The sequence below is a fragment of the Haemorhous mexicanus genome, chromosome 4 (genome assembly GCF_027477595.1).
Source record: "Haemorhous mexicanus isolate bHaeMex1 chromosome 4, bHaeMex1.pri, whole genome shotgun sequence".
Taxonomy (NCBI): domain Eukaryota; kingdom Metazoa; phylum Chordata; class Aves; order Passeriformes; family Fringillidae; genus Haemorhous; species Haemorhous mexicanus.
The window spans coordinates 20,526,405-20,553,681 of record NC_082344.1 but is presented as its reverse complement, the minus strand read 5'-3'; the positions used below and the strand labels follow the sequence as shown (position 1 = coordinate 20,553,681).

Genomic DNA, 27,277 nt, shown 5'->3' with positions numbered 1-27,277 from the left:
ACTCTGAGCATTTACACAGAAAGAGAGAGAGAGAAGTGATGAAAAGCCTTTTTTCTTTTTTTAAAGGAGTATTATCACAATTTTTTAGGATTTGATGTATGACACACATCTTAAGAGTCCTACATTAGTCCCAGTTATTTAGACTGGAAAACAGAACATGTAGCTACGAATTATGATATTGAGTGCAACTATTGTTGTATGTAAGGTTCAGTTGCCAAGCACAGGGATGGAGCAAGTTATAAGGCAGGGAAAGCAGAAAAATCTACAATCTGGTAAGGAATAGTTTGCTGCAGATGGGGGAAGTGGATACACAAACGGCAGGATGCCCATGGGTTATTTCAGATAAAATGATTCTCAGCTGGACAGCTAGGTTTTTGATAGATTTAAGACCAGAAGTTATTCAAACATTCTTGATGACTTTGAGTAGAAGTTTCCTGTATGTGGAAGAAAGAACTTAACACTTTTCAAATTATTTTCAACATGTAAGGTTGTGGTACTTTCTCTGAGGACTTGCATGTGTGTGCTTTATGGCTGTCAGTGTAAGCAGCTTTACTCATTTGTGAAACATCTTACAGAATCTGTCCCTAAATCTGTCCCTAGGAACAGTAAAGATTTAAGCCACTGTTCTGGGTGCTGTCTCTTAATTCTGAGTGTGGCTTCTCTTTTTCTTGCTGAGGACTAAAGATAGAGGAGTATATTTATTCAGTGAGCTGTAGTTGTGTCTTCTACCTTGTGGCCTTAAATTTTGATGACCCTTGCTGTTTGAAATTCCAGTTCTTTCCGTATTGTCAGCTGTACCATTGCACAAACAAAGGAAATCGTGGTAAGCCAGTACTCAAAAATATCCAACTAAAGTCAAAACACTAGTGTTAAAAAAAAATACTGCCTCTTCCAAAATAATCCAGGCACTGGGGGAATATGACAGAGTTTGTCTTTGAGTGAGTTAATAAGGTGAATTGATTTCCATGAAAATGAGAATAGGAAACGACTGTTCAGCTTGTTCTATTGAAGAACAGAACCAGTGAGAATAGGATGAGAAGATATTTCCTGTCTTCTCTCTTGGTATTAGACAACAGGGGCAGCAGATGCCTTCTGGGTTTAGTTACATTGAAAAAAAAGTGGTGCTTTTTCTTGCTTGCTTAGACTTTTGCCCACTTTGCTCACCAGACTGCACAGATGTCTTCAGAGAAGTTGTCTTCCAAAGACTATGTATATGGATACTTGTCTTAGGAACATGCTTGCCCAGAGCAGGGGGATTACCTTTGGAACTGCTTGCACTTGGCCAAGGGTATTCCATGGCTGAGCAGGGCCAAACTGTCTGTGACAAATGCAGATTTCCTCCTTCCCATTTGATTGGTAAAGTGTTTCTAGTTTTTGTCATTACGTGTTCTGGAAAAAAACAATGTGTTGTTCTTCCAGAGGCAAAATCTTAGCTCCCTGCCATCCAAAGGTCAAGCCTTTGAAGTGTCTCAGTCTCAGGTTTGGTATCTAAGGAGTTATATTGAAGCAGTTCTGACATGAGCTGATACCTACTGGCACCAAAACATGCTTTTCTTCACCTTAAATTGTGCAGAGTTGGATAAGCTGTTTCCAGTTATAGGCCTGCTCCTACTGTTTTTTCCCCAACATAGCTAATGAATGTCTGGATATTGATGCACATGTAAAAAAGACAGCTCAGGCTCAAGAATTTCAATGCCCATAAAACTGCAAATATGAACTGGTTTATGTCCTAAATCTCAACTTTGGAAGGGTACCAGCTAGCAAACCATAAACAGAGAGAAAGAACGAGAGCAAGTGAGCACCCATAAGCCAAGTAAGGAAGGAAAGTTGATTACAAAGAGTCTCTTCATTGTCATTGTTTGTAATTTTGTATTGATAGCCAGACTTCACATGTGCAGTTGTTCAAGGACGTGAGGGGCTTTGCAGCTCAGCTTTTGAAAGCACCTGCAAGGGCACAAGGCTGTGAGCTGCCTGCAGGAGCAGGTCTGGCACAGGACCAGGGGGTTTACTCAGTGTTTACCCAGTGCTGCAGCCAGCAGTTCCAGTCTGCCCTGCAGCTTGCTTCCTGTGTGTCCCTGTGCTTAGGAAGTGCATTGTACCACTCTCCTTTCTCTACGGTAGCTGGAAATTTCCCTGGGGTTACTTCTCTCTTAAGAGAACAGCACAGTAACAGAACAGTAATTTCCTATAATTTAAACTAGAGGTCTTGTGTCTTAATATGGCTGTTGTTCAGATAAAGGCAGAGCTGCAAAGATAAAACTTAGAAAAGTGCCTGAGTTAAATTTTTGTATAATGTTGATAAATGTGACTCATAAAGTGAGGCTGCCATATATACAGGCCCCTCATCTGAGCAGGCATGGTCCTTGATGGTGAAAGCCTTTCCAGCCCACTAAAAAATGTTTTTTCTAGTGTGTCATTCTGGCTGTTCTCCCTCTGAGCCTGAATTTGGCAGCCAAGCAAACTGAAGGCCAGCATAGGTATCGTGCTGTGCATGTGTTTAATTCTGTCCTCCTCACCATCTAAAGTTTGTGCACGTTTATTTTCTCTTCCTGAGCAGCCATGTATGATACACCCGGTTTATTCTTAAAAAATTATGTTGGCAGAGAGTCAGCAAGACTCAGTGGTTTTTTCAAATTGCTATGGCTCCTGGGAGAAGCTGAATTTTGGTGGGGTGCAGCATGCTGTTCCAGACGCTGAGGACCTCTGTTAGCCAAATCCCTCCATTTGGCAGGGAGATCACAGGAATGAGCTTGCTCTGCCTCCTCCTTGCTTTGTCTCTGTGGATTTCTTTTCCAGAGCCAGGAGCAGGGACCAGCCCTCATGCTTAATGGCTTGCTTAGCTCTCTTTTCTGGCTGGTTATCTCACGAAAAGCTGGGAAGCTGAGGAAAGTGTCTTGGGTATTCCCTTCCATAAATGTGTAGTGATACTGACTGCTGCAGGCTCTAGCCCTTCCTGCTTCATTAGTGACAAGCCAAGTTCAGAGGTTTGATGTAGTATGGATAACCAGGTACCTGAACTATTTTGTTTCTGTTAAAAGTAGAAGCTTCTCCAGTGCAGTGGTATCCCATTTATCACTGCTGCAAGCTATGACATGTCACCTGCTACACAATGTAAATATTCTTCAGATCTCATCTATTGAAAAACCTGGTAAATCTGAAGAATAAATCAGAAACCTGATGGCTTTCAAAAGGTTGTACCTATTCTTGTGATACTGAGGATTTTTTAGTGCTTTCACTTCGGGTGGAGCTGGAACCAGCAAACACAGAATTGGGAGAAATGGGTCATAGGAGGGAAGTCAGTGGGAGTGTGTCTACATTTGTCCAAGCTGCACTCATCAAATACTGAGATTCTCATGCAAAACTTGTTCTAGCTTCTATAGATCTTCCAGCTCCAGTCATTAGAGGAAAGCGACATGCCTGGTACATGCAGCTGAAAATGTGCAAGATTTTGTTGTTAGTGTGCACAGTCAGCTGAACCCGGCTTGGGCTTCAAAATGCGATGTTGTGCCCTCTTCAACTATCATTAGTAGTATTTTTTTTTTCCTATGATCTCATGGTGGTATTGTATTCGAAACTGCTTTTTGTCTCGTGATGGGGATCTGAAAGAAGAGACCAGGAAACACAGCATCTAGGGTTTTCCAAGAGAGGCTGTTTCCGAAACTAATACTGTGGAGTGGCAGAAGGGAGGACGGAGGTTCCATGTCATTCACTGCCCTCAGTATGGAGAAAAGCAGAGTGCAGCCCCATGATTCCTGAGTCACCCGGGAGCAGGCATCACTCCTGCCATCCAGGGAGCCGACAGCAGCTCCTGAAAGCCAACCAGGGCTGCAGTTTCCATCCTAATTCCCCCGATTTCTGCTGTGCACTTGGCTCGGAGCTGGGCCTTTGGACCCTCATTATGCGGGCCCACGGAGGGGTAAAATCCCGAGTCCTTCTCAAAGAGAGCTAAGCCGTGCTTAAGTTGCAGAGGTGCTGCTGGAAGTGGATGAGTCGGAGCTGCTCGGGATGTGTGTTCAGGCGACTAAAGCTGCGCTACAGGCGCCAAGGAGAAAGGAGAGGGGGCGGCAAAACTCTGCGCAGGATCTCGGCCTGTCCGCCTGTCCCCTTGGAGCGTGGCAGGGTTAGGGGGACAGCAGGGAGCCCGGACGGCTCCCGGCGGGTGTCCCGGCGCTGGCATTCCCAGAGCGTCTGGGAAGGCAGGCGCGTTCCTCCAGCCGCGCAGCCGGCGGCGCGCCCCGGGGCTGCCAGCTGCCCGTGAAACCCGAAACGCGGGGGCTGGCGCTGCGGGGCCGCCCCGGCCCCTCGGCCGGCGCACACAACACATCGCACATTATCCATCACCCTCGCACGCCGCCGCCCCTCCCGCCGCCGCGGGCTGCCCCCGCCGCGGCTCCCGGGGCACCGCGGCAGCCCCCGTGGGATGGTGCTGGTGGTGCTGGCGGCAGCCCCGCCTGCGCACAGGTCGCCTGAGCGCCTGAGGGAGGGGGCAGGAGGAGAAACTTGTGAGCGCAGCCGGGCTGAAATCAGCCGCCGCCGGTGCCGAGCGTGCCCCGAGCCGCCGCCGCGTGTATGGGGCAGCGGGGCGGCCCCGCGTGAGGGCGGGCAGCGCCGGGTGAGTACCGCCGGTACCGCGGGGACGGGACCCGGGCGCTGCCGGAGCGGCACCGCTGCCGGCCGGGGAGCGGTGGCAGCAGCTGAGTGCGGTGAGCCAGCGGTTCTTGTGTGCTCTCCGTGTGTCTGGGCATCTTTCGGTGTTCTTCTGTGCTGTTTTTCTTAGCAGTGCTAAATGCTTCCTAACAGGATCCGGTTTTGTTGGTTTCAGGGGTACTGGCTGAGTGTGGGTCATCTGACTACTTGTTGACTTGAATATAAATCAAACCCTTTTGTGCTTTCTGCACTTTTGGGTTTGTGATGGTTGTGTTAAAATCTTCCTCCTTCTACCTAAGTATTTGCTGAAGGATTTGATAGATAAGGTTCTCATTGGGACAGACTTTGAAATGAGGACTTCGCCTAACTCTTTAGTGACTACAGTCTTCCGTGGATTTTTAGAGCCTCTGAGGGGATTTCTTTTTAACATAAGGCAGTAGTTGTCGTGTCTTTTTCCTTCCCTGGGAAGGAAATTGAAGGTAATATTTGTCTCTATCTTCCTTTGCAGTAATATGCATGTATGTTGTCAGTTTGGGAGTTTTCTTCTTCCAGCAGGGTGGGGAGTATTAAATAATTCATGTTTGATGTTTGAAAAAATTCTGCAACAGATGACTGGAAGTGAACAGTGGGTTTTTATTAGATAGGTACCTTTGTCCTGTATAGGCAGAAATAAGAAATTTACTGTGTAGCACAGTGACTTCATAACACAGAATTTAGTAAGCTGAATTCTGTGTGTCCAGTAGCATGGCTGCTGAGAGAGGATGATGACAACTCTTAGATCAGCAGGTACTAAGATGCTGTTAAGTTCTTCTGTTGCACAGTAGTTCTGTACCTAGGAGGTGACAGTAACTTCTGTACATTCAGGATTCCTCCTGAGGTAAGAATTATGGGTGTGGGACTGAGCAGTACAAGGAGCACAGTATCTTGTCCTAGCTAAAAATCATTTAAGTGGAGTCTCTTGTCACAGAAGACATGCTGAGTTACAGGTAGAGGTAGAGATGAGGAAGGATTGAGAGTCAAGTGCCTGTTTCCAATCCCATGAAATTTTCGTGTTGTGGCAGGTTTTGTTATTGCAAAAGGCATCTTCTAGTGCGTGATAGAGTGACATAATGTTAAAAATAAATGTACTTAAAGCTTGTTTCCTTGTGCATGGTACCTAAAGTTATTAGACTGCCTCTTCTTTCATTGTTGTCCTGTCTCTCAGCTGCATTTTTCTTCCCCTGTTCCTTACTTGACTTTCAGTCTTCGATGAAACAAATTAGGTTTAGTTTGGAATAAATGGGGTGCCCATCCCAAAAATACCAAGTCAAACAAAAAAAAAAAAAACCACCCAGCAAACAACATGGTAATTAAGTAAAAAATATTAAGCCATGTAGAAAATTCAACTGAAAACATGATTTTGTGTGGAAGGCATGAGTTCTTTTGCATTGTAGGGGCAATGTGTTGCTGGGGTCAGGTGAGAGGGAGGCTGTGGGTTGTTCCTTTGATGTGTGCCTCCTGGGTTTGCAGACTGGTTCATAAAGATCACTTCTGTTAGTGGTTCGGTAACGAAGTTCATTTTTCTGAAGATGGAGTTTAGAAAGACAGAAATCAGGATCCCTTTAAGAAATGGACCAGGTAATGGTTTGAAGTTCTGATAAGGTCCTATCTTCAGAAGCAGCCAGAATCAGAACTCTGTGACCTCCATGCCTAGCTGTAGATCACAATCATGTCTTGCTACTTGATTCAAAGTTTAGGTGTTTTTTTTTTTTAAGCACACCAGGCAGAAGGAAAAAAACACCAACTAGTTGAAATTCATGGTGGGGAGTTTGAAGTGATTTGCATCTGCTACCTTTACCTGTCTTCTGTGTAGACTTTTTTGTGTTTATTGTGATCTGATGGTCTTTGGAAGTGTGTTTCATTCCTTTGGAGCTGTTAACTGGCTTTTTCTATATTGGACAGAGGGAATACGTGATACAATTTTTGTTTTAAAATAATCTCCTGGAACAGAATGTGGTACTTCATCATATTGGGGTGACATTTGTGTTGCACACTGTTTTGAGGGTGAATGTGTGTTAGATTTCAGCCAGGGAGGAAAACAAAAGGTTGTCTTCTCTTGGTGTTGTAAACAAGAGAAATATGGCAGGAGTGTATCTGGTACAGTTCCAAGTCTTGAACTTGGTGTTCTGTTATGTCTAAGACTCCAGACAAGGTGAGTGCCTGATAGTGTTGGATGATAAGGAAACACACATCTTTTAATGACATTAGCTACTTTGCTGCCAGTCTTGGGAGAAACTTAAAAAGGCAAAAGAGGCCAAATTTCCTGTTTAGATTCTCTTCCTTCATGTAAGATTGTAGAGAGTGTGAGTGATAGGATTTAGTGTGTTAGTTTCTATTGTTATGCTAAAGGAAGGATTTCAAGTTAGCATTGTTTTTTACAGTTGTTGCCTGCATTTTATTTAGAAAACTCTTGATTAGGTTGCAGTTTTTTAAATTGAAAGCACTCAAAAATACATGAAAATACCAGGCATGTCAAAGATGGATGTACTTCAGCTTCAGCAGCATAGCAGGTTCTTGTATGTTTCCTGACTCTTTCCTTCTGCTTCACCATTTTGCTAGTTACATTTGGGTGATGAAAGTGGGTATGGTAAGCACTGGAGTGAAGCTTTAAATTGATTTTGTATTTAATTGATTATGGATCCAGAATAAACCGTAATAGGCCTCGATTAGGTTCCATTATAAGCTAGATAATTTAGTTGTGAATAATACCCTGTTTTGCCGTCAAAGTCTTTTGATAGACTCTCCAATATATTCATTTGGTGCAATTATCATCAGTCAGCTTTACTTTGTGTTTTTGACCACCAGCTTGTTAGCTCTGGTTCTTATTAGCTCTTTGTATGTTTAAGAGCCTTCTCTGTCCAAATTTCTACTTTTTCTAGAGTTCCTATTTTATTCTTTACCTTCTCTTTTTCAAAGTAGAAAATACAGTTTCTTCATTTCTTCATTTTCTTCTCCCTTTCTCTGTTCCAACATTTTTTGAAATGGTTTCCAGAGAAGTTTCTCTCAGGTACTGTCAGTTCTTCCCAACCTGAGCACTTGCTGAGCAAGGAGACACAGACTGGTGCACAGACAGACAGACGTCTAGCTGTCAGTGGCCTTTCCTCTTTGTAATTAACAGCTTCTTTGGTATTTGTCACCTGCACAACTTTGCAGTCGTGATCTTTTTTTTTTTTCTTCTTCATTTTTCTTCCGAGTCGTTGGTTACACTGCAAAATAAGATAATTGCTTGGAGACTCGAAGCCACCTGCGGTGTGGTGCTTTTTTTTGTTTACGGTCATGGTCTTTGACTTATCTGTTAAATGTTTGAATTAATTTTATCTGCTTGGCTCAGCTCTAGTTTCACTGGGCTCTTCTAATGAAAATGTCATGCACCATCAAGCCAGGGGTCTTGGAGGAGTGCACAAGCTCATTGCTTTTAACTTTAACAAACTTCTATCGTTTACTGTTGTCCTTGTTAGTTTGGGGGGGCTCTCATGTTCCATTGCTCAATGAGACAAACCTCAGCGCACATTGAATTCCTTGGTGAAGTGTACAGTTTCTTGTCATGAAATACCTTTCATTTTCCTTTATTGAGTTTTGTGTAATTTTGTGTAATGGCAACTATGATTAGTAGCTTTTTAGCAAAGACATTTTTCATGTGTGTTACTTCCAAGAAGTAGTTGGTGTGTTCCCATGGTTCTTTTCTCACATTTACCTTTGCTTTTAGAATATCAATTTGTTAACAAAGAAAAGAAAACAGAGCTTAAATTTCAAGTGGACTGGTATTCTTGGCCTGTCAAATTGAACAATCATGAAGCATTAGTAAACCCCAGCAATTTGCCTCCTTGCAAAACAGGGAAATAGCTCAAAATAAGGAAATAGCCAACACATTTTGGCCCAGATCACACTAATCAAATATAAAGGCATGTTTGGTTCTCCCAGCTAGTGATATCTAGAAGGATCTTACTGCCTTCCAGGGGCAGGCAGGGTGCTCCTGCAGCAGGCAGAGAAAGTAGCCTTCCAGTTAATCCTTGCTTGGTTGACTTGACCTCAGCTCTGGCAACAGCATCCTGGATTTCCATAAGCTGCCTTTCTATAGCTGTATCTTTGACTTCCTCCAGCTACCACATAGTGTGCTGTGAGAAGAAAAATAGGAAGGAGGATAGAGGTGACATCAGGGGAGGAAGGTTCTGGTAATTGACAGCTGAAGCTGGAAAAGGTCTTGAAAAGAGTGAAAAGAATGGTCAAGGGCACTGCAGCTTCTGTGTGAAAACAGTGCAGCAGGAAGAAACTTTTCAGCCTGGAGATGAGATGGCTGAGAAAGCTTCACTAACAAGTGGCAAGAAAAGGGTAAACAGACGCTGCTTCTTCCTCCCTTATTTTTCAGTAGAAAAGTCCCAGGGTGTGTCCAGGAGTGACGGTGGCAGGCTCAAAACAAATGAAAGGGGGTAATACTGTGCACAAGATGTAAGTAAGGTGTAATTAATCAGTATTTGCAGTGTAGGGACTAGTAAAAGGAAAACCCAGTTTTAAGGGGTAGCTAGCCCAAAGTATTGCTGCTTGCTTGTCTTAGCTATTCTGTTTCCCTGAGGTTTTACTTCAGTCACAGTTGGAGATGGGATGCTGGGCTGGATGGGCTCTTTCTGTCCCATTGTAGCCATCCATTTGTTCAGTTCTGACTCTGTTGTTGTAGTATTCTTTATATGGGGCGAAAAAAGATCTGATATTCTGTTTGTGGCTTGATGAAAAGGAGCTGAATGACCTCAGCAGATCATGAAGGGCTGCCTTCTTCAGCTAGGAATATGTGGATATAAGGAAGGATGAGAGCTGCTGGTGCAAAGCGAGTTGTGATCTTTAAAAATCAAAAGGAAAAAGATTCATTACTATTTTGTTTCCCGGCAGTGCTGCAGGAATGTGTAGTCATGGTCTTATAGGATGAGTCTTTAGAGAATGAATAGCAATGGATCATATCAATTCAAGTGGAGCAGAGACCCCCTGAAGCCTGCTGAAGCTTGGTCAAATAAAAGCTTTCTCTGTGTACCCAGCTTGACAGCTGACTCTGTAGAGGTGGAAGATGAAGAAGCTCAAGTGCTGCCGTGCTGCAGCAATCCCAGTGTGCTAAATGACTGTTTAGCAAATGGGAGAGTGCTACAGTCAAGGGTGACTTAAAGTATGCTTAAAGCCCCTCTTGAGTTTCTTGAGAAAGAAGAATGATGCAGAGGCTGCAGGCAATTAACTTTGCTTCTTATTCTTCAAATCCTGCTCTGTGGATCAGCTGGATGAGGTGACTTCCCTCCATATTGGTTGATTATTCTTGTGGTATTTTGGAGGGGGGAAAAAAGGTTTCAGTAATTCCTAAACAAACTGTGCATTGTATACTAGCTTCAATTATCTTGTTGCTCTCTGTATTTAGAACTAGTGACTTTAATTTAGTTGATTATTGCTATAATGGAGTTTTAATCATATTTACCTTAGCTACTTGGGCATGGACTGAGAAATAAGAATTGTGCAGTTATCGATAAATAGCACAGAACATGATAAAACTCATTTTTAATTCTTCCTGTTGGAGCATAACAGATTGCTGCAGTTCAAAGACAAGTATGTGAACACAGACATGTATCTAGGAGATGAAGACAGACTTCTGGAAATCTTGTTTATTTAGTGACATCATTGCCTTATTTCAGAGTCTTATCTTGGAAAGTGTTCTGAGTAATTTGGGGTCGTAGTGTTGTTGTTAAAGGTGAGAGAATGATGAAGGGAAAAGCTGTGCTGAACCTTTGCTTATTATAAACTAGCTACCATGGAATTTCGATTGTCCAGAAGTTGGAGCAAGCAGCCTACATGCTGCATAAGCTTTTTTGTTGTGGAACCTCTAGACAGTTCTTTCAAGAGTTTGGGTTTCTGGTTGTTTTTTTCTGTGTGTTTGTATGCCTGTGGTGGGCTGGTGTTGAGCTCTTGCCTCTTACCCGTGATTGAGATCAAAATTGTGTGTCACGTGCATGGATAGTCACTGTGATTATCCACTACTAAGTGTTGCAACACACAAACCCAGAAATCCTGGATGCTGGAAAGAAAGAATTCCTCTGGCAGTTGCAGTATTTGTGCAGCTGTTCCCACAGATGTTTCTTCTTTCTTGGCTTTTATTTTTCATTTTTTAATTTCTCCTAAGAAGTAGGCAAACCAAGGCAGAAATGTTAAAGGGCCTGCCTTGAGAAGGAGAAAGAAAATGCAATACCTTTTAGTTTGGACCTAGTAATTTATGTTCTTTCAGAATGACTGTGAATTCTTACTTTGTTTGCCAAGTCCAAAGCCTGCTTATGCTCTGCAGAGCTGAATGGAAGTGTCCTAAAATGGGAGCTTTGCAAACAGACTTTGAGAGTGAGAATCTGCTTGGGCTAATTTGGGTTCTTAATAGCATTGATGGAACCCAAATGGACCCAACTTTGATTCAGTCTATTTTGCTCATTTTGGAAGTGAATAGGAAACAAACGTTCTGACGGAGCTCTGCCCTGTGGCTAGAAGTGAAATTTGGGAATGAAAACAACATAGCAACCCCCCCCCCCAGGCAATAACTGATTGCAAGATTGAGGACTAGCTCTGTTCATATGTAAGATGCATTTGTGAAGCTGTTTTGAAAAAAGCAAATACAGTTCTGATGTATGACAGTGGGAAGTCTTCAGGGTGCTATTTTAAGTACAGCTCAAGTAAAAATTCTTTAGAAGTCAATAAATTAATTGAAATGTAAAACGTTATTAACATTTGATGCGTGATGGGGTTTCACCATCATGAAGGGGTTTCACCTTCTCCTAGGAGAATACAGGGCTCAAACTGGAATCAGTTAACCACATCCCCCAGAAATGTTTAATAAATGATATTTAGGAAAATGCATATTTTTATAAATAGAAATCTATATCTCAATGACAGCAGCTTTCTTAGGTTGGGTTTTTCTCTCGGGGTTCACAACTGAGTAAGCAGGAAGAAGCTCTAAGAAAGCACACGTTGTAAGTAGTGTTTTTGAGTAATGAAAACCTATGAAAAACAATAAATATCTGTCTGCAAGTGTACGAGACCTGGTGCTTTTGGGTTGTTTAGTTTTCCATGTAACCTGGTGTATGTGTGATGGCTGCTGCCTAGACTTCACCAGCCATGCTGGAGTCCTCTCTCTTCAGAGAAACTCAGACCTGGCTTTGTGTGTTCTGTGAAAATGAGAAAGCAGCCTTAGACGCTACACATAAATATGTCAGGTGTGTAAACAACAGGGACAGAACAGAACTATTTCAGGGTCATAAGGAGTAAATTGGTGTAGCTGTCCATGAGTGTGCTGCAATGAAAGAAAAAAATTCTGACAGGGTAAGGAGTTCCTGGGAAGCCTTGTGACTGCTGCATTGGGGGTGAGGGGAAATATTAAAATAGCTGTTTTGATGATGTTTTTTCTGTCAGAGAGTAACTATGTTGCTGACTTCCTTGGGGGTTTCAGAAGTTAGACTTAGTGAGTAGGGAGATCCTTTCCTGTCCTGCCTGTTTGTCATATGTGGACAGCTGGGAAAAATAAGTCTGGTTCTGAACCATGGGAATATTTTACAAGTATTGTAGAATGTGCCAGGATAAAAATAAAATTGACATCAACGTAGGACCCTTATTATTTTCACAGTGATGATTCTGTCCTGCAATGAGTCAGCTATTAATTAATTTAATAGAATCATAGAGCTATTTAGGTTGGAACAGACCTCCAGTATAATTGAGTCCAATTTTTGAGGACCATCCACTCTGCTGACTAAACCACAACACTAAGTGCCACATCCAGTCACTACTTGAATGCTTTCAGGGAGAGTGACTTCACTTCTTTCTTTCCTAACAGCATCACTGCTTTTGAAGAATTTCCTAGGTTTTAGCACTGATGTTACAATTATGGCCTCTTGCCATGGTGATTCAGCTCCTGAATTGGTCAGCTGGTATTACTGGTAGGATTTACCACACTGGGAAAGGGTTGCTCGCTCTGCCCTTTACAGTGGCCAGTGGCTCTTTGTATGGGAGTAGTTGGTCCCTTGAAATGCTGCCTTCTGCCAGATGTGAGGGGAGAGGGACGCTTGTGGGCAGTGAGCAGGGACAGCTGTGATGATGATGCTGTGAGCTGAGGAGCTTGGGGGTTTCTCACGCACACTCTGCAAGTCTCTTGCGTTCGGTCTCCTGTTTGGTATGTGCTGAATTCCTGCCTCTTGCTGTCAGGCTGGGCTCACAGAGCTCCCAGTGCACTCAGCTGACACCAGGAAAGGACTAAAGCAGCCAGTTGGGCGTGCAGCACGTGGCATGTTCAGTGACAAGACTGTTTATCACGTAACGAGATTAAGCCTCTGTGCCGTACAGTGCATGTGGCTCTGACTCCTTTCCTTGGCAACTGAGAAAGTGCAGGAGGCGAGTTGGGCATAGGCGTGATCCTCTGCCAGCATTGGAAATAAAATCCTGAATTCTCTCTGACTCCCTTCAGATGTTTGTATCATGTTTGATGGTGTCACTCCTGGGATGCTGCTTTGGAGATGTTCATCTCCCAGCAGCCACAGGAAGGCTCTGAAACGTGAGTTTTACCATTTCTTACTTTCGTAGAGACTGCTAGAAAAAATGGCAGATTAGCCAAAACAACATAACAGGTCTTGCTAGTCCACATATGACTACGCAGTATTTTGTACATTATTTAGGTGTCTGGCAAGTAATGAAAAATATTGTGCATTACCTGTGGAAATATCCAGGAAAGGAAATAATTTCTAGTCTGGCACGGGCAGGTCTGTGCTGGTGGGCTGTGCACCAATCCTGCAGCCTTTTTGGAAGGGGAAGGAAGGATTCATAGCTCAGAAGAGATATTTTGTAGGAGGTTATGCTGCTCAAAATGCATGCAAAATGGGTCATGCCTTTGGTGTCCCATGAGCTTAGACTTCTGAGGAAAAGTTAGCTCTGTTTCACTGTGATGTACCATGAAGGAGCTGAATACCCTCCTGTGCATTGAAGCTGAGTGTCTTTGGCAGGAGGGATTGTACAGAAATAAGCCAAAACTCAGTGACTGAGACCTGTGATACCACTCAGTTATGAACATAAGGTAATTCATACTTAATTTTCTAATAGCATAAAATATCCAGCATCTTTCCACAACATGACTCTTGGGGGGGAAAAATATGGTAGCTGTGATAACAGTGTATTCAATGAGTGGTTTGGTTTTGAGCTGCCAGAGCATTGCTATTCTTTTTGTACTTCCTCCTTTCAGAAAAAAAATATAGAATTTTTCTTGTGAGTCGTGGAGGTGCCACGTGTTGGACTGTGTGTGTCACAAGTTTCCCCTGTGTCATGTACCTGAAAAAGAGAGTAAGTAATGTGTGTGCAGTGTCATGTTCTGTACTGACTCATATGGCTCATTCTTCTCTAGCTGAGGATCAGAGGTCCATGGCGAGAGATGCTTTGCAGGTATTTTATGCAAAGCAATCTTGTACTCAGAAAATTCTTGTGATGCTTCTTTGTGAAGTCTGCATCTTTCTCTCATGGAACACTTTTTGCTGTGTTACTGAGCTTTGTTAAGTATTAGGGAATTTCCTAGAAGCTTGAAAATCAAATAGCGGATTTGCATGGGGAGATTGCTGACAGTTTCAGACAGTATATCTTGCGTATTGTCCGTGGCATGACAATACAGCAGTCTTGGATGCCTGCTTGGAAAATATTTAGTGTCGAGCTGGTAGTAGCAAAGTCTTCTGTAAATTAATGTGAAGTTAATATCTGTGCTTAAAAAACAGGATGAGAACTTGAGCTCGGAAGCAAGCTGTATGTGCTGTTGGAGGTCCAGAAGAAGTAGATTTTAGCTTTTTTGGCATCTGATATATAGATTGCAGGCAATGAAGGGTTGAAGTCTTATCACAAAACCAGAGAGATGATTTATTGGAAATGTCAAGAAATCAATCACAGAGCCTAATAGACCAGTTAAACAAGCTTTTCAGTTTGGATTTGTTTAAAAGCAGGGAGGCTTGAATGGTTCTTGTTGATAAACTTGGATGCCTAGACAGATTGCTTGGAAACTGATAAGAGCAAATAGTTTGTTCTGAAACTCATTGAAAGTGAACAAGAAGAATATGTTTTTTTGGCTAGTCTGTCATTTGCAGATGGTTTTTTTTAGGCTAATAAGGTAGGAAAAAGTAAATAGTGTGGAAACTGGGACACGATCCTGTAATTTTTCCCCCTCTAGCAAGCTATTAACATTTGACAGAGCACTTTGGAGAATGTTTTTAAGCTCTAACTTGTCATATTTTTGGTGATGGTAGTGCTGAAACACCTCAACAGATGGTGTTCCGTCTCTACAGAAAAATGGATGTTAAGCTGAAAGCTTTTGTGAAAATACGTTAGTACTGACCAGGTTGTCATGAATGGGTTGCAGAATTCTAAGATAAAGATACTCATTTGCCATCCTGAGACAGAAGAGCACAAGGTAAAATTGCCGATGGCTTGGAGTGGTCTGAGTGTTATTTTTTTGCTGGCACTGTTTAATGGACTATATGACATAGCATATATATGTTAATCAAATTTAATTGGCTTAAATTACCTTTGGAATAATTAAGAAAAGCTTTACTATTAAGTAGCATCCCTTATTAAGACCTTTGGATTCCTTTGTAATGTTAGAATGGTGGTTCATTTTTCATAATAAACATGAATTTTGTGAAGCAGTAAATCAGGGATGGAAAAATTTGTCATAGTAGGTGTTCTAGAGATGAAGGAGTAATACTGAAGTACTCTCCTTTGAGGTAGGGAATGGGCAAGGAGGTTTTAAACATTTACAGAGGACAGGATTGAATAACCTTGATAAAGTGGTTCTTGTTCAGATAAAAAGCCCATGGACAAGGTGGCAGGGATTTTTGTTGCATGTTTTGTGTATTTGTAGATGCTTCAGAGCTACTTTGGCTTAGAGATCCTCAAAAGACAGTCCTAGATCTATTGTTGCCAGTTCCTGCTTGTTTCATCTAGGCTTAAATTTGGCTTTGTGAATAAATTACAACTTTTTTGTTTGACTTGGCTCAGTTTCATCAGCTAACAAATGACTTTCAGATGTTTGTGATTGGTTCTTCTTGCCATATCATTATATTTTTAGGGTTAAATATTTTCTTATGTGCAGTCTAAAAGTGCTTAATTTTCTAGTTGTAATGTTTTTTTACCAATTTATCTTTTGCCACCCATTGGTCTGCCATAGGCACTGCCAGTTTACTCTGGAAAAATCTTGTAAAATTACCTTGATTTGCAGAGAGATAAGTGAACGTGGCTGTCTGCAAAATTATGTGTAAGAATAGGGTTTTACAAAACTCTGCTGAAAATGAGTTGTGGAATCTTGAAAACATATTACAGGAAAAATAAGACACTTTGAGTTGCCTTCTCAAAATAGGTAATTTTTGAACTGTTTTAAAAATTGTTATTCTGGTTTGTCCATACAGATTAAAAATTTAAATGGAATTATGAACTATGTCATTTGCAGAGCTGAAGGTGGGCAGGAATCTCCTTGGTAGTGGAAAATCAGTAATTCCATGTTTTTTCCAGCTTTTGTGGCACGTGATTTCACCTTACTCAAGCTGGCACTTACTGCATTTGCTGCTTCTTAATTGTCATGCTCAATGTCATTTAGTAGTGTGAATGTGTGACTCCACACTGCTGTTAGACTTTTTAAGGCATTTGTGAATAGGAAATACTAAATGTGGACAGTTTGCAAGTGTTCCCTTGAAAGAAAATAAATTCTCTACAGTCAGCAGACGCTGTAATGTCATGTTATTGATCACAAACACCAAGCACGACCAAGCAAAATACTGTATTTTGTCTTGCTGTAGAACTTGGGAAAACATGGCATGGTTCAGGGTGGTATTTTACAGAAGTGCTTCATTAATTTGAGCATGTGGGATGGAGGAATGGAAAGTTAAATAAAGTGATTACAAATGATCTTAAGTGTTTTAGTGCCTTCAGAATTTTCTTAAATGTTATGGTGAGCTTGAAACTGCTGCTTTTTTTTGAGCAATGATGAAAATGGGTCCCTCGTTGTTTCAATTACCATCCACAGTTTCCTGTTACCTGTTAGGATATGGTGCAAAGTTTTAAAAGCCACATAAATAGACTTAAGCATTAAAGAAATTATAAAGTACATTATGAATGGTTCAGCACTTCTCAATTATTAATAAGTCTTCAGGATAATTTAGCCTTTTTTGCAGAGTTGTGCCAATTTTGTGGTGGTTTTTTGCAGTGAAAATGGATAAACTGTGTATCAGGAAAGTTTTAGTTGCTGTCAAAGTACAAAAAAACTCTTGTAAGCGGGTCTGATGGCTAAATACAATATACTATAATAGGGGCAGATTTTTATCATTCTTGGCTGGCCTCTTTGTGGGTGTGAAGGGCTGGCAAATGAAAAGTCTTCTGCAGATGACAGTGGACAAGCTTCCAAGAGCCTTTGTGTTTGTAACCAGCTGTGAGGGCTCGTTGGAATTGCAGCCTCCATGTATGATGGACCAGAAGAAATAATATTTCATTACTGGGTGTGTTCAGTCAGGTGATGTACTGAACACAGGTTTAGGATATGTTTTCATGTATGGTGGAATTGTGGGCCTTTTCCACTGAGCACCTCCTAGCCTCTCTCTGTAGCAGGATGTTGTGCAGTTGGGCTGCATTTGTTTTCAGACAGGTTCTTAAAAATTGCCAGAGACCTTAGAGAGCCCAGTGGCTGCTGTGCAGAAGACTGGGAACAGTTAGGTGTGGGTTTTTTTGTGTCTCCAGCACGTTTTTGGACTTACTGTTGTTCAGCATATTGACGTGCTGTAGAGGTTGGTGGCAGCACCTCCATGATCCGTGCCATTTTACCAATGTATATTGCCACATTTTTCTTTCAAAAAAAGCTGTCACCATTGGACTGAGTATTGATGTTATTATCTGAAGTGTTCCTGATGCTGTCTTGGTGTTCTTTTTGCATGAGGCATCTGGTTCATGACCAGGAGATCCATTTGCTCTGGGCTTTCGATAGCTCAGATTATTTTTCCCTAAAGAAAGCTTCCATTTATATTGTGTTCAATATCTGAGACCAAATAAAGAGGCAGAAAAAGTATTGCTGAGAAAAAAAGACAACACATACTAATAAAAGAAGAATCATGTAAGCAGAGTAAAATAATCTGAGTATTGAGTCAGTAGTGAGTTGAAAAATGTGCACAGTTTTATGATAATTCCACTTGTTTGTGACAATTTGCAGACTGAAAGAGGAAAACTTCCTGCAAATGAAGTCATGCAATTCATGGAATACAAATTATTTTAATTGTTCACAGGTAAAAATGCTTATCAGTCCTGCTGTTTTGTCTATGACACATCCACTGGTTTGTTCATGTTCTTGAATCTTTTGGTTTGACCTGTGCAGCGTAGGTGATGCCATAATACAAAACAGTATAAAAATGGGATGATTTCTTTCCATAGAGTGGAATTAATTAGTGAGCTGGTTTGTAGAATTATTACTGTCGGCTTTGGGTTTATGGAATTGTCATCTGGACGACAAAAATGTTTGAGTGCTACTCAGGGCACCTTTTATAGTACAAATGTGGATGCGGGTGTAGAGCATGGGCGAGCTGAATTTGTGTTGAATGGTGTACATGAATTTCTGGCTCTGAAGAAATTATTTGTTTTCAGAGGAGTAGTCCTCACTTGAACTCTCTTGGAGGCTTTTGCTGTGCAGCAAAAAGGTGGTGCTTGTTTTTGCACTCTGAACAAGGGGCTATTTGCTAACACAGTCTTGTTGTGGGAAGGAAACTTTGGTTTCTGTTGCTACCAGTGATACTCCTGATGTATTTCTTGAGCCACTGATGTGTGTGCCTTAGTGAGCTGACGTGTGTCACCCTCCCCACTAAAGTTGTTTTTGCTCCTTGCTGTTTGCACCCTTCCAACATTTGTGGAATGTTTTGTGTTCTTGGCTGTCAGGGTGTCAGTCCAACCAAATGCTCATCTCCATTGCCCTGAATGCCTGCCAAGCTGGCTTTGTTGTTTCCAGTGGAGAAAAATGGAACTTGGTAAACAAGATGTTGATGTAGTGATACAGCATATTATTTTCCATATTGAATTGGAAAGCAAGTTTGTAAATAACTTGTTATATATTGCCACTGTTAGGGAACTTAGTGCAGAAAAAAGATCTATATTTATGCTGTATTCCTTCCAGGGTATTTTTATCAGAGAAGATAGATAGTGTTTTTCAAATGTGAATCTTAGAAGAAATAGGTCAGAGTTGCAGTGTCTTCTCTGTTTATTCTGTCCTTCAAATGTGATTTTTGCAGTCCTCGTGAGGATCAGATTGTCTTTAAATCTTAAAGGCAGGCTGTCTATCCAAGAGCAACCACCTCACCGCCTTGGGATGGGGGGCAAAATTCATATTTGTTTTGACAAAATCCGAGTTTTTCAAATTTTTCCATCACGTCCTAATTACTGCTATCTGAACCCCCCCCTCCCCCCTTTTGTTTTTTTCCTTCAAGGATGCTAGTACAGCTTGTTGTGGTTTTCTTTGCAGATTTGAACTTGAATGGGCTGCTTGAATGGTAGGTTCTTCTGGAAACGTGGACCATGTGGCAAATTATGCCAGGATGGCCCCAGGTCCCAGACTTGAGATATCTTTTGGGAAACCCCAGTTTCCTTGGCAGTCTCTCAGGAAATGTCATGGTGCTGTGAGAGCTACTTATGTCCTTCCTTCCTTACAGGAAAAATAAAGTAAAATTCTCCAGTGAACTGTAATAAAGATGATAAAACCAGCTTTGTTCTGGAAGGCTGTGTTGAAATCTTACAACTGTTTCTGAATTTTTAAAAAAATTCCATTGTGTGCTGCGCTGCTTATCATGGGATTTTGTTTTCCAGCAGAAAATTTCTCTCCTCTCCTCTTTTTTTTTCCCCTGGTTGCGTTTTTTTGGTGTGTATTTCTAAACTAATCAAAATAACTTGGGATTAGATTTTAGGACATCCAATGCGTATTTGCCAGAGAGAACTGGAAGTCATGTTAAAAATATTTAACTTTCATGATATCCAGATGTGTCTAGACCTTCCTTTGTCAATCAGCTGTGGTGACAACATCTGTTTTCTTCTTTTCCTTTCACTTTGTGTTCTTCAGAGTTGAGTAATTCAAAGGATAAATTGTGGCTTAGTCCTCCATATAAACTGTGGCACAGGGATGTGGTCAGGTTCCTCTCTGCATCTGCTCTGAGTTGAAGCTGAGTTCTGCCTGCACAGGGGAGCTGCTGTTAAGTGTGTCACTTTTTCATGCTGTTGGGTTCCTGTTGGTGCAACCCCTGCTTGATTCTGAGAGCATGTTGTAAACTAATGTAATAAATAATGTAGTGTGTGTTCACTTTGAGGATAATGGAATGTATCTGAAATGATGAGGTTAAATGAAAAATAGGACTCAGATTCAATTTTGAGATGAGAAAAGCCTGAGAAAGGTGAGGGGGGTTCTTGACAATTTTCTAAGGCTCAGTAAGAATGCAATAATAATTGCACTTTAAGTCTTAAAATTATCTTCTTCTTAAAAGTCTCATCTTCTCAGGAGCTCTTATGTGTACTTGAGCTTGTATCTGGATTTGGCAGTAATTCATACACAGAAATTTACTACTGGGTGATTGCCACGACAAATATATCTACTTCTTTTTTATATATTGTTCTTCAGTTTCTGTTGTGCCATTTTCTGCCTTAAATTGTGTACCCATGACTGTGGTAGATATTGTCACTCTTATTACAAGACTTGCCCATGAAAATGGCAGCAGGTACAGCAGGCAGGTTTTTTTGGTTACCAAAAATATGCATTCTTAGCTCATTACCCTTTGTGGAGAAATGAACCACTTAAGAGTGGACAGGAGGATTTTCTTTCTGGTGTACAGGTCTGTGAGGAGATGGGGACAGAAGGTGGAGTGGTTTTAGCTTCTCTGGCACTGTTTGAGAGGAGCAGGTGGAGCTTTAGCCCTACCTCCCTTCATTTCTGTGTTGTGGAACCAGGTGTGGAGCTGTGAAGGGCTGAGCACAGCTGTGCCAGTGTTATGCTTGGATCCCCTGCGTGGGTGTTTGTGCAGGAAAAGCTGTGTGACTGAGCTGCAGGAAAGAGCAGTAACCAAATAATTGCCTAGTAAATTCCTGGGAATGTATTTCCCTTGTACAAAAATATTTATAAAGGGAACGTTCATTTGCCAGTTTCGAGAAGGAGAAAATAGATTGAGGTGAAATTACAAAAGAACAGTTTGAAGGGGGGGCAGGGCAAAAGGAGATGCTTTGAAATCAGTCACACACACTCCTCTTCTACCTGCAATTCCTTGGATCTAGAAAATGAACCCAGGCCTCATTTCCATTCATCCTAGTTTTTCAAAATGGTTTTAGAATAACTGAAAAAAACCCTCCCAAAATGAACCTACCAAAACACTCTATAAAACTATTAAAAATAGTTTTAAAAAAGGAAGAGATTCAAACTTCATAGGTTTTTCAGCAAGCTTTAAATAATAGTGTGAATTATTGTAAGTGTAATTTTTAAATTATTTGCTTGGTGAGTAAAAGACTTTTTTTTTTTTTTTTTTAAATTAAAACTGCTTACTAGATCTTTTCCCACTCTGCCAGAAGAAAACATTGATTAATTTCAAGCCTAGGGATAACTTTGGTTCAGTCTCTACAGAGATCTGATAATAGTGATGGAAATTAAGTAGAATTACCTTAATGGTGATTTAGTCTCCCTGTCTTGCACTTAGCTGTAAAACTGACTGTATTTTTCAGTGAGTTTTGGTGAAAGTTCCTGATGAATTAAGTCATATCTGTCTTGTCACTGGAGTTGAGAAGGAGGAAGAGTTAGCAATGCACAGATAAGTTTTCAAGGATTTTGGAAATAAACTTACGCGACTTCTTCATTAGCTGTCTGAAATCTGTCTCAGTGTGAGCAGGATTATCTGTGGGGCTAAATCAGTAATACTAGCCGTATTAATGTGCTTTGGCCATGTGAATTGTCCCAGTGAAGCGTATATATGTCTGATAAGAAATATTTGACACTCTAAAAGCATCAGAGTGAATGTGTTCTTGAAAATGCAGTGGTAATGGATGAACTTTCCGGCTAGTCACAAGATTTTTGTGCCACTGAAGCCAAAAATAATTGCTCCTGTGGAGAAGTTTAAAACATATTCTGTGTAAGGACTAAAGCATCAACTCCTAGCACGGATAGACAAAATTCTGAATAATCAGCAATGTATCTCATGAAAAATTTACTTCTGCTTCCAAGTGTCAAAACTACTTCCTGCAGAGCTTACAGATAAAACTAGTTCCTGTCAAGCTGTGTACCAAAGGATGGAGCACCAGTAGAAGAATTTGTTCACCATTAAATAACTTCGAATGTGTAGAAATACTTTCAGAATATGGCGGAGGGGGGAAGCATAGGAAGCAGGGACTTAACTCTGCTTCTAATGTTTAGGTTCGGTTGTGGTGGTCACTATTATGTTAGTATTTGAGGACAGACTAAACACTGAGAAAGCTAAACATACATTCTGCCTGCAACACCAATTAAAACAAGAAAGCCACTTGCACTGGGTGGAGGGAATCTTTTTCACAGCAAGAAGCAGAAGTTGCATTAGCAGTGGATGTACAGAAATGTTTTTTGCTATGCTGTAACTACTCAAAAAATAGAATGAGTGAAGTTTATGTACTGGTGGCTGAGAGCAAGGACTGCAAATGCGTGTGCTTTTGATTTCTCTCTTGGTTAAACATCTTGTAGGCTTGTCTGTCCTGAGGGTGTTGGGAAAGGGATGGATTTAGTCCTTTGGTCTTGGATTTCCTGGGGCTTCCAGTACTGAGAGGTGTACATTCTTAACCCTTTTGTCTAATTTCCTCCCTTTGAAGTGGAGATCAGGCTTCCATTGAAAGCAGAGGTTGTCCAGATATATGGCATATGAACATCTGACTTTATTTGAGAGTACATGAAAGGCTTTTAATAGTTTCTTTTAACATTTCTGTCTCGTAATTTCATCTTAAATCACACTCTGAAATGAAATCATAATAGTTGCCGCCTAGATTCCTTGTTTGTTGTAGAAAGCTTAATGCCTTATGTACAGGATCTCTCAAGGCCTAGCTGAGATTTCAGCTGCACTGTCTTCCATATGTTTGGAAAAAGCCCTTCGTCATCTGCATCCAATTTAGCAGAGCTGGAATGCTGGAAACATGTTTTAGTTCCTGGTGAAATAAAACTGTGAGTGCTCTGTGAGTGAAAGCATCACAGTGGAGTTGTTCCTCTGTCTGTGCAAAGCAGAGGTGTCCCAGTTTAGCTGCTTTTATTTATTTGTAGGTTTGGGTCCATCTCCCTTAGATGTGGGCTGAGCTGGAGGGCGGCAGTGAGCCCGCAACGAAGCCATTGAGTCAGCTGTGGTTCCACTTAGCTCTTGGTGTGGGGCAGAGGAGCCCTGCTGCTGCTTCCCTGCTCCTGCTGCAGGTATTTCTGTGGGGATCTCACGTGTTCTGAATGAGCTGCTGCTCCTGGAGCTTCCTCCCAGATCCTGGCCAAGGATACTTGGTGATGGTTGATACCTCAGTAGCTGATACTTAGACTCTTCAGCAGGCCTTGGTGCACAAGGTAGGTAGGTGATGCTGCTCTCTCACAGTGCCTAGTCGCAAATAGCAACTGGATTAGCAATTTTCTTGTTTGTTTTGCTGAAACACGTGGCAAATTTCATCATCCTAAGAGGCAAAGTGTGTCGGTGCTTGTAGGCATTGGTGTGTTTTGTATGTGCTTTGTCCTGATTCCTTTACCAGCCTGTTGCTGTGAAGCTGAATGCCTTCCACAAACAATCGCTGGCATCTGTTATCTGTGCTGAATTGTTTTTCTCTGTGTCAACTTGAAAATTGTATGTATAAAGTGGTTTTTTTTTATTTATTTGAATCTTCCAGGGCATTTGACTGTTTTGTTAGGAAATGCAAGGTCAAATAAATGTTTTTGATGAGTCTTGCTGTTTACACTTAACAGCAGTATTATGTCTTCAAAAAGACAAAGGCCTTAGGAATAATTGAAAACAAAAAAGTGAAGAATTAGAAAAGCTTTGCCAGAGCTAATATAAGAAGAGAAGTCAGGTCACAAGACAATAATCAGGGCATCTATTCTGCAAACTCCCAAAGTATGAAGTTCTTTGTGGTTTCTAGAAACCCAACTGTTGCTGCAGTGTTGTCTATTCGCACTGGCTAATCTATTTTGTTAAAAGGTTAATTATCTTTTTCCATTTGTAAAGGTTGAAATATTGTCTTGAGAACCACTGTGTCTGTTGGAAGAGAATCTGAAGAATCCTATTCCATCTTCATCTGTTCTAATTAAACGTGGCTCCTAAATTTGGGTGAATGATGGATCAAGCTGATAAACCACACAACTCTATGTAAAAATTGCTTTCTGTATGGTTTATACCTAGAGATTTTACCTTCCAACTTAGAAGAGCAGAGTTATTTTTCAAATCATTATCTGATCAAGAGAAGATGAAAAAGTAAGGGTGTAGTTAGGGTTGCAGATAAAGAGAAAGAGGCAGTGTGAAGTTACTAGGAGGCTGGATTAATTTAGTTGCCTTACAATGGCTTTTCTGCAGCGTCTGTTCTAGAGGTTGGTTGTGAGTATGATTCCTTGGGAAAAATTGTCCGTAACTGGTAGTTGTAAAACAATAAAAGTCACAGCTGAAGCTTTCACCCAGCTCTACTGAACTGGCTTTGCAAATGGAATAAACTGTGGTGCTGATTGTTTTAGCAGTCAACTCATGTAATTCATACTTTCCAGAATTCACCTTATTCTGCAAAAAGAAATCCTCAAACAATCTGTGCTTTGGCAAAGAAGGAGCTGCTTGAGTTTGTGAGACCCTGATTTAAACTTCATTTGGTTTCCTGCACTGATGAAACATGTTGCTTTTGAAATGCAGGATGGTGTTGGTGCAGGTCATAGATAACCTGAAGGTTACATGCAAGGCAAAAAAGGTGTTCTTTTCTTCTTTGTGAAAATAAAGAACAAAAAATCAAGAAAGCTACGTTGCAGAGCCATGATGGTCATATGGAGACAGGTGGGGCATTTTTGGGGTTTGGATGGCAAAGCTTCTCTGCTGTTTTGACTACAGTAATGTGAAATAGTAAGGCCTGTCTGACTGGAGGTGATAACCTCCTTTCCCTTGGGCATGCTGATATTCTCCTGTTAAGATTGTCACTTAGATAAAACACAGACTCTCCTTCCTGTGGAGGGAGTTAATAAGAAAAGGTAGATTTTGCGGGTTTGTTCTTGATTCTATTTTATGCTATTAATGACCTCTGTCATTCATACCAGAAGAAATTTATATTCTCAGGATACCTTGCCTCTCTTAAATTAGAGAAATTGAATAAATGGAACTCTGTAAACATGAACATGCTCAGCACAGTCTCAAAGTGGCTACAGATCCAGGACCCACTATCTTTGGATTATTTTTCTTTTGCTTTTACATCTATTTTTCTTAAGTGTTAGTCCTAATTAATGTCAATTTCTCTTTTTGTAGCCTGCCTAAAACCTGGAGAGTGCCCCAGTGTTGTTTGCTACTAGCTGGTGCTTTTTTTTTTTTTTAAAAAAAAAATTCTAAACAATGTTTTTCTTCAGTTTTATGTAGGTAAGTAGCATATACATGTTTGCCGGTTTTGAATCTTTTCAGGTGAATAACTTGATTTTCCTTTTTTCATTTTGGGTGCAGCAATGTCAGCAAAAGATGCTTACATGTTTTTAGCTGGCTTTCAGGTCACTGAAGGTAAGCAGTTACTTGCTGAAGTGTTCTTGACTCTAGTTCTGCTTCTCCTTCAGCTCACATGGCACAGTAGTGACCAGAAAGAGACACATGAGCATAAAATTCTTCTAGGGAAGGTGTGCTCACCTTTTAACTGGGGGTTATGATGGTGGAGTATGAAGACTGTGGATACAACACAGCAGAGTTGGCTTTGCTCTTAAGGGTTCCTTTAGTACAAGCTGGAAAAGTAGATGTTAGCATCCATGCACAGGTTGACCTTTTAAAGGGTAAGGACCCCCTGAATTTATTCCATTCCCCCACATGAATTCATTTTAGAGTCAAAGGAAAGTGTTGGTTCTGATTTAGGAATTTGGGGACAGTATTCACATAGCTTAGAGCTTTACTGGAAAGGACAGTACCACAATGGTGTTATTTTTCATTTACTAATACATGATAATTTTTCATTTACTAAAACAATTTAGGTGGCATGGATACACACTGCTGCTTTCTGAAATACATAGGAAGGATTGTGGACTCTATTTTTCTGATGTAAGCTTGGTCTTACAAAAGTGAAATGTTAGTTCTTTAAGTATGAATTAATGCTTTTCCTGGGCAGAAGATGGAAATGTCAACTGCAAAGTAATGGTGCTTATTTAGAGTTGGCTTTTTCAGTGGAAAGACACACATCTGCTTTTTAAAAAATCTGACTATATTGTCTCCAGCATTCTAGCATGGAAATTTATGTCAGTATGGTTAATGTTTTTAAGTGACAGATGCAATTACCATTTACATAAAACATTTCTGAACAGCATTAAAAGTATACTGATTCTTGTTTAAAAGTAGGTCTATTTAAAGTTTAGGTCCTGCTGGGGTTGGCACGCAGAGAGGACACAAATCTTGGCTCTGGTACTAAGTTTAGTAGGAATGGAAGCAGATGCACCTCTGAGGTTGCCAAGTTTGAGCCTTTGGTTCTGACTTGCCCGTGTTTATTTGAGTTGGGACAGTGTCAAGATACTCCCTGATGCTGGGTGGGTGCTCACTACCTGTGTACAGTATGTGCCTACCTGCTTAATATCCATGTACTCCTCTGCATGCATACAGGACAGCTGGGAAATGAGCACGGTAATTCTGGATGCAGTGTAGGCACTTGCTATAACTCTGTCAGTTCCTCTGATAAACTGGGGCAGGATGTTCCCACATGCACATCTGTGATGCCATGATCCTTCTGGGGAACACATGGAAGTGGGAGAGATTTGCTTCAGAGGAATCTCTCAGCACATCACCAAGGGCTGCTGTTACTTGAACTTCTTTCTGCTGACAGGGATAAACATTACACTCTGCATAACAAATCCGAGGAAGTAATTTTGCATGAAATGTTCATAGCGAATACGTTCAAAATAAGTGCATGGATTTCTCTTTGTCAAATGTGAACTAATAAAAGACTTTAAAGGTCATTGTGGGTTGAGTTGAGGTGGATTGAACCTTCCTTTGTTTCCCCTGAGGCTTCTATAGAGGCACCCAGGAGATAAGGTTCCTCCTGCTCTGAACATCTGAGCATCCGGAGAGATGTTGCCAGCCAGTACTTGGCTGAGTTAATCTCTTGGCCAGAGTTGGGACTTTGCTGGGACTACATTTGCTCCGACCAAGAGAGGAGTTTGAAGTGTGGTGCAGACAGCAAATACTTGTCTTTCTTCCTCCTGCTCTGCAGCAACTACCAACTCTTCCTGCAGAACCTGTGAGCTCCTTTGATTTGTAAGTACTGCAGCAGATCTGGGAGGAGGCTTTTGCTGCCATAGACAAACTGGAATGTATTTTTGCTGCTTGGCAGCATATTTAGTGAATGGCATTTGTAGCATCTTAATTCTCTTGAT

General features: G+C 41.2%; 1 protein-coding gene across 4 annotated transcripts in view; it reads left to right on the top strand.

Annotated features, from left to right (window-relative positions):
- Positions 1 to 4,471: 4,471 nt before the first annotated feature.
- ARHGAP24 (Rho GTPase activating protein 24) overlaps positions 4,472 to 27,277 on the top strand; it is a 189,457-nt gene continuing 166,651 nt past the window's right edge. The window contains exon 1 of one of the 4 annotated variants that reach the window (XM_059844015.1): positions 4,472 to 4,612. Coding sequence is in view for 1 of the 4 variants with exons in the window: in XM_059844014.1 (XP_059699997.1) it covers positions 13,162 to 13,237 (76 nt within the window). In the remaining 3 variants the exon portion in view is untranslated. Of the gene's footprint in view, positions 4,613 to 5,106; positions 5,127 to 13,117; positions 13,238 to 27,140; positions 27,159 to 27,277 lie in introns of those variants that run through there. The other 3 variants (XM_059844016.1, XM_059844014.1, XM_059844017.1) reach the window with 3 other exon arrangements.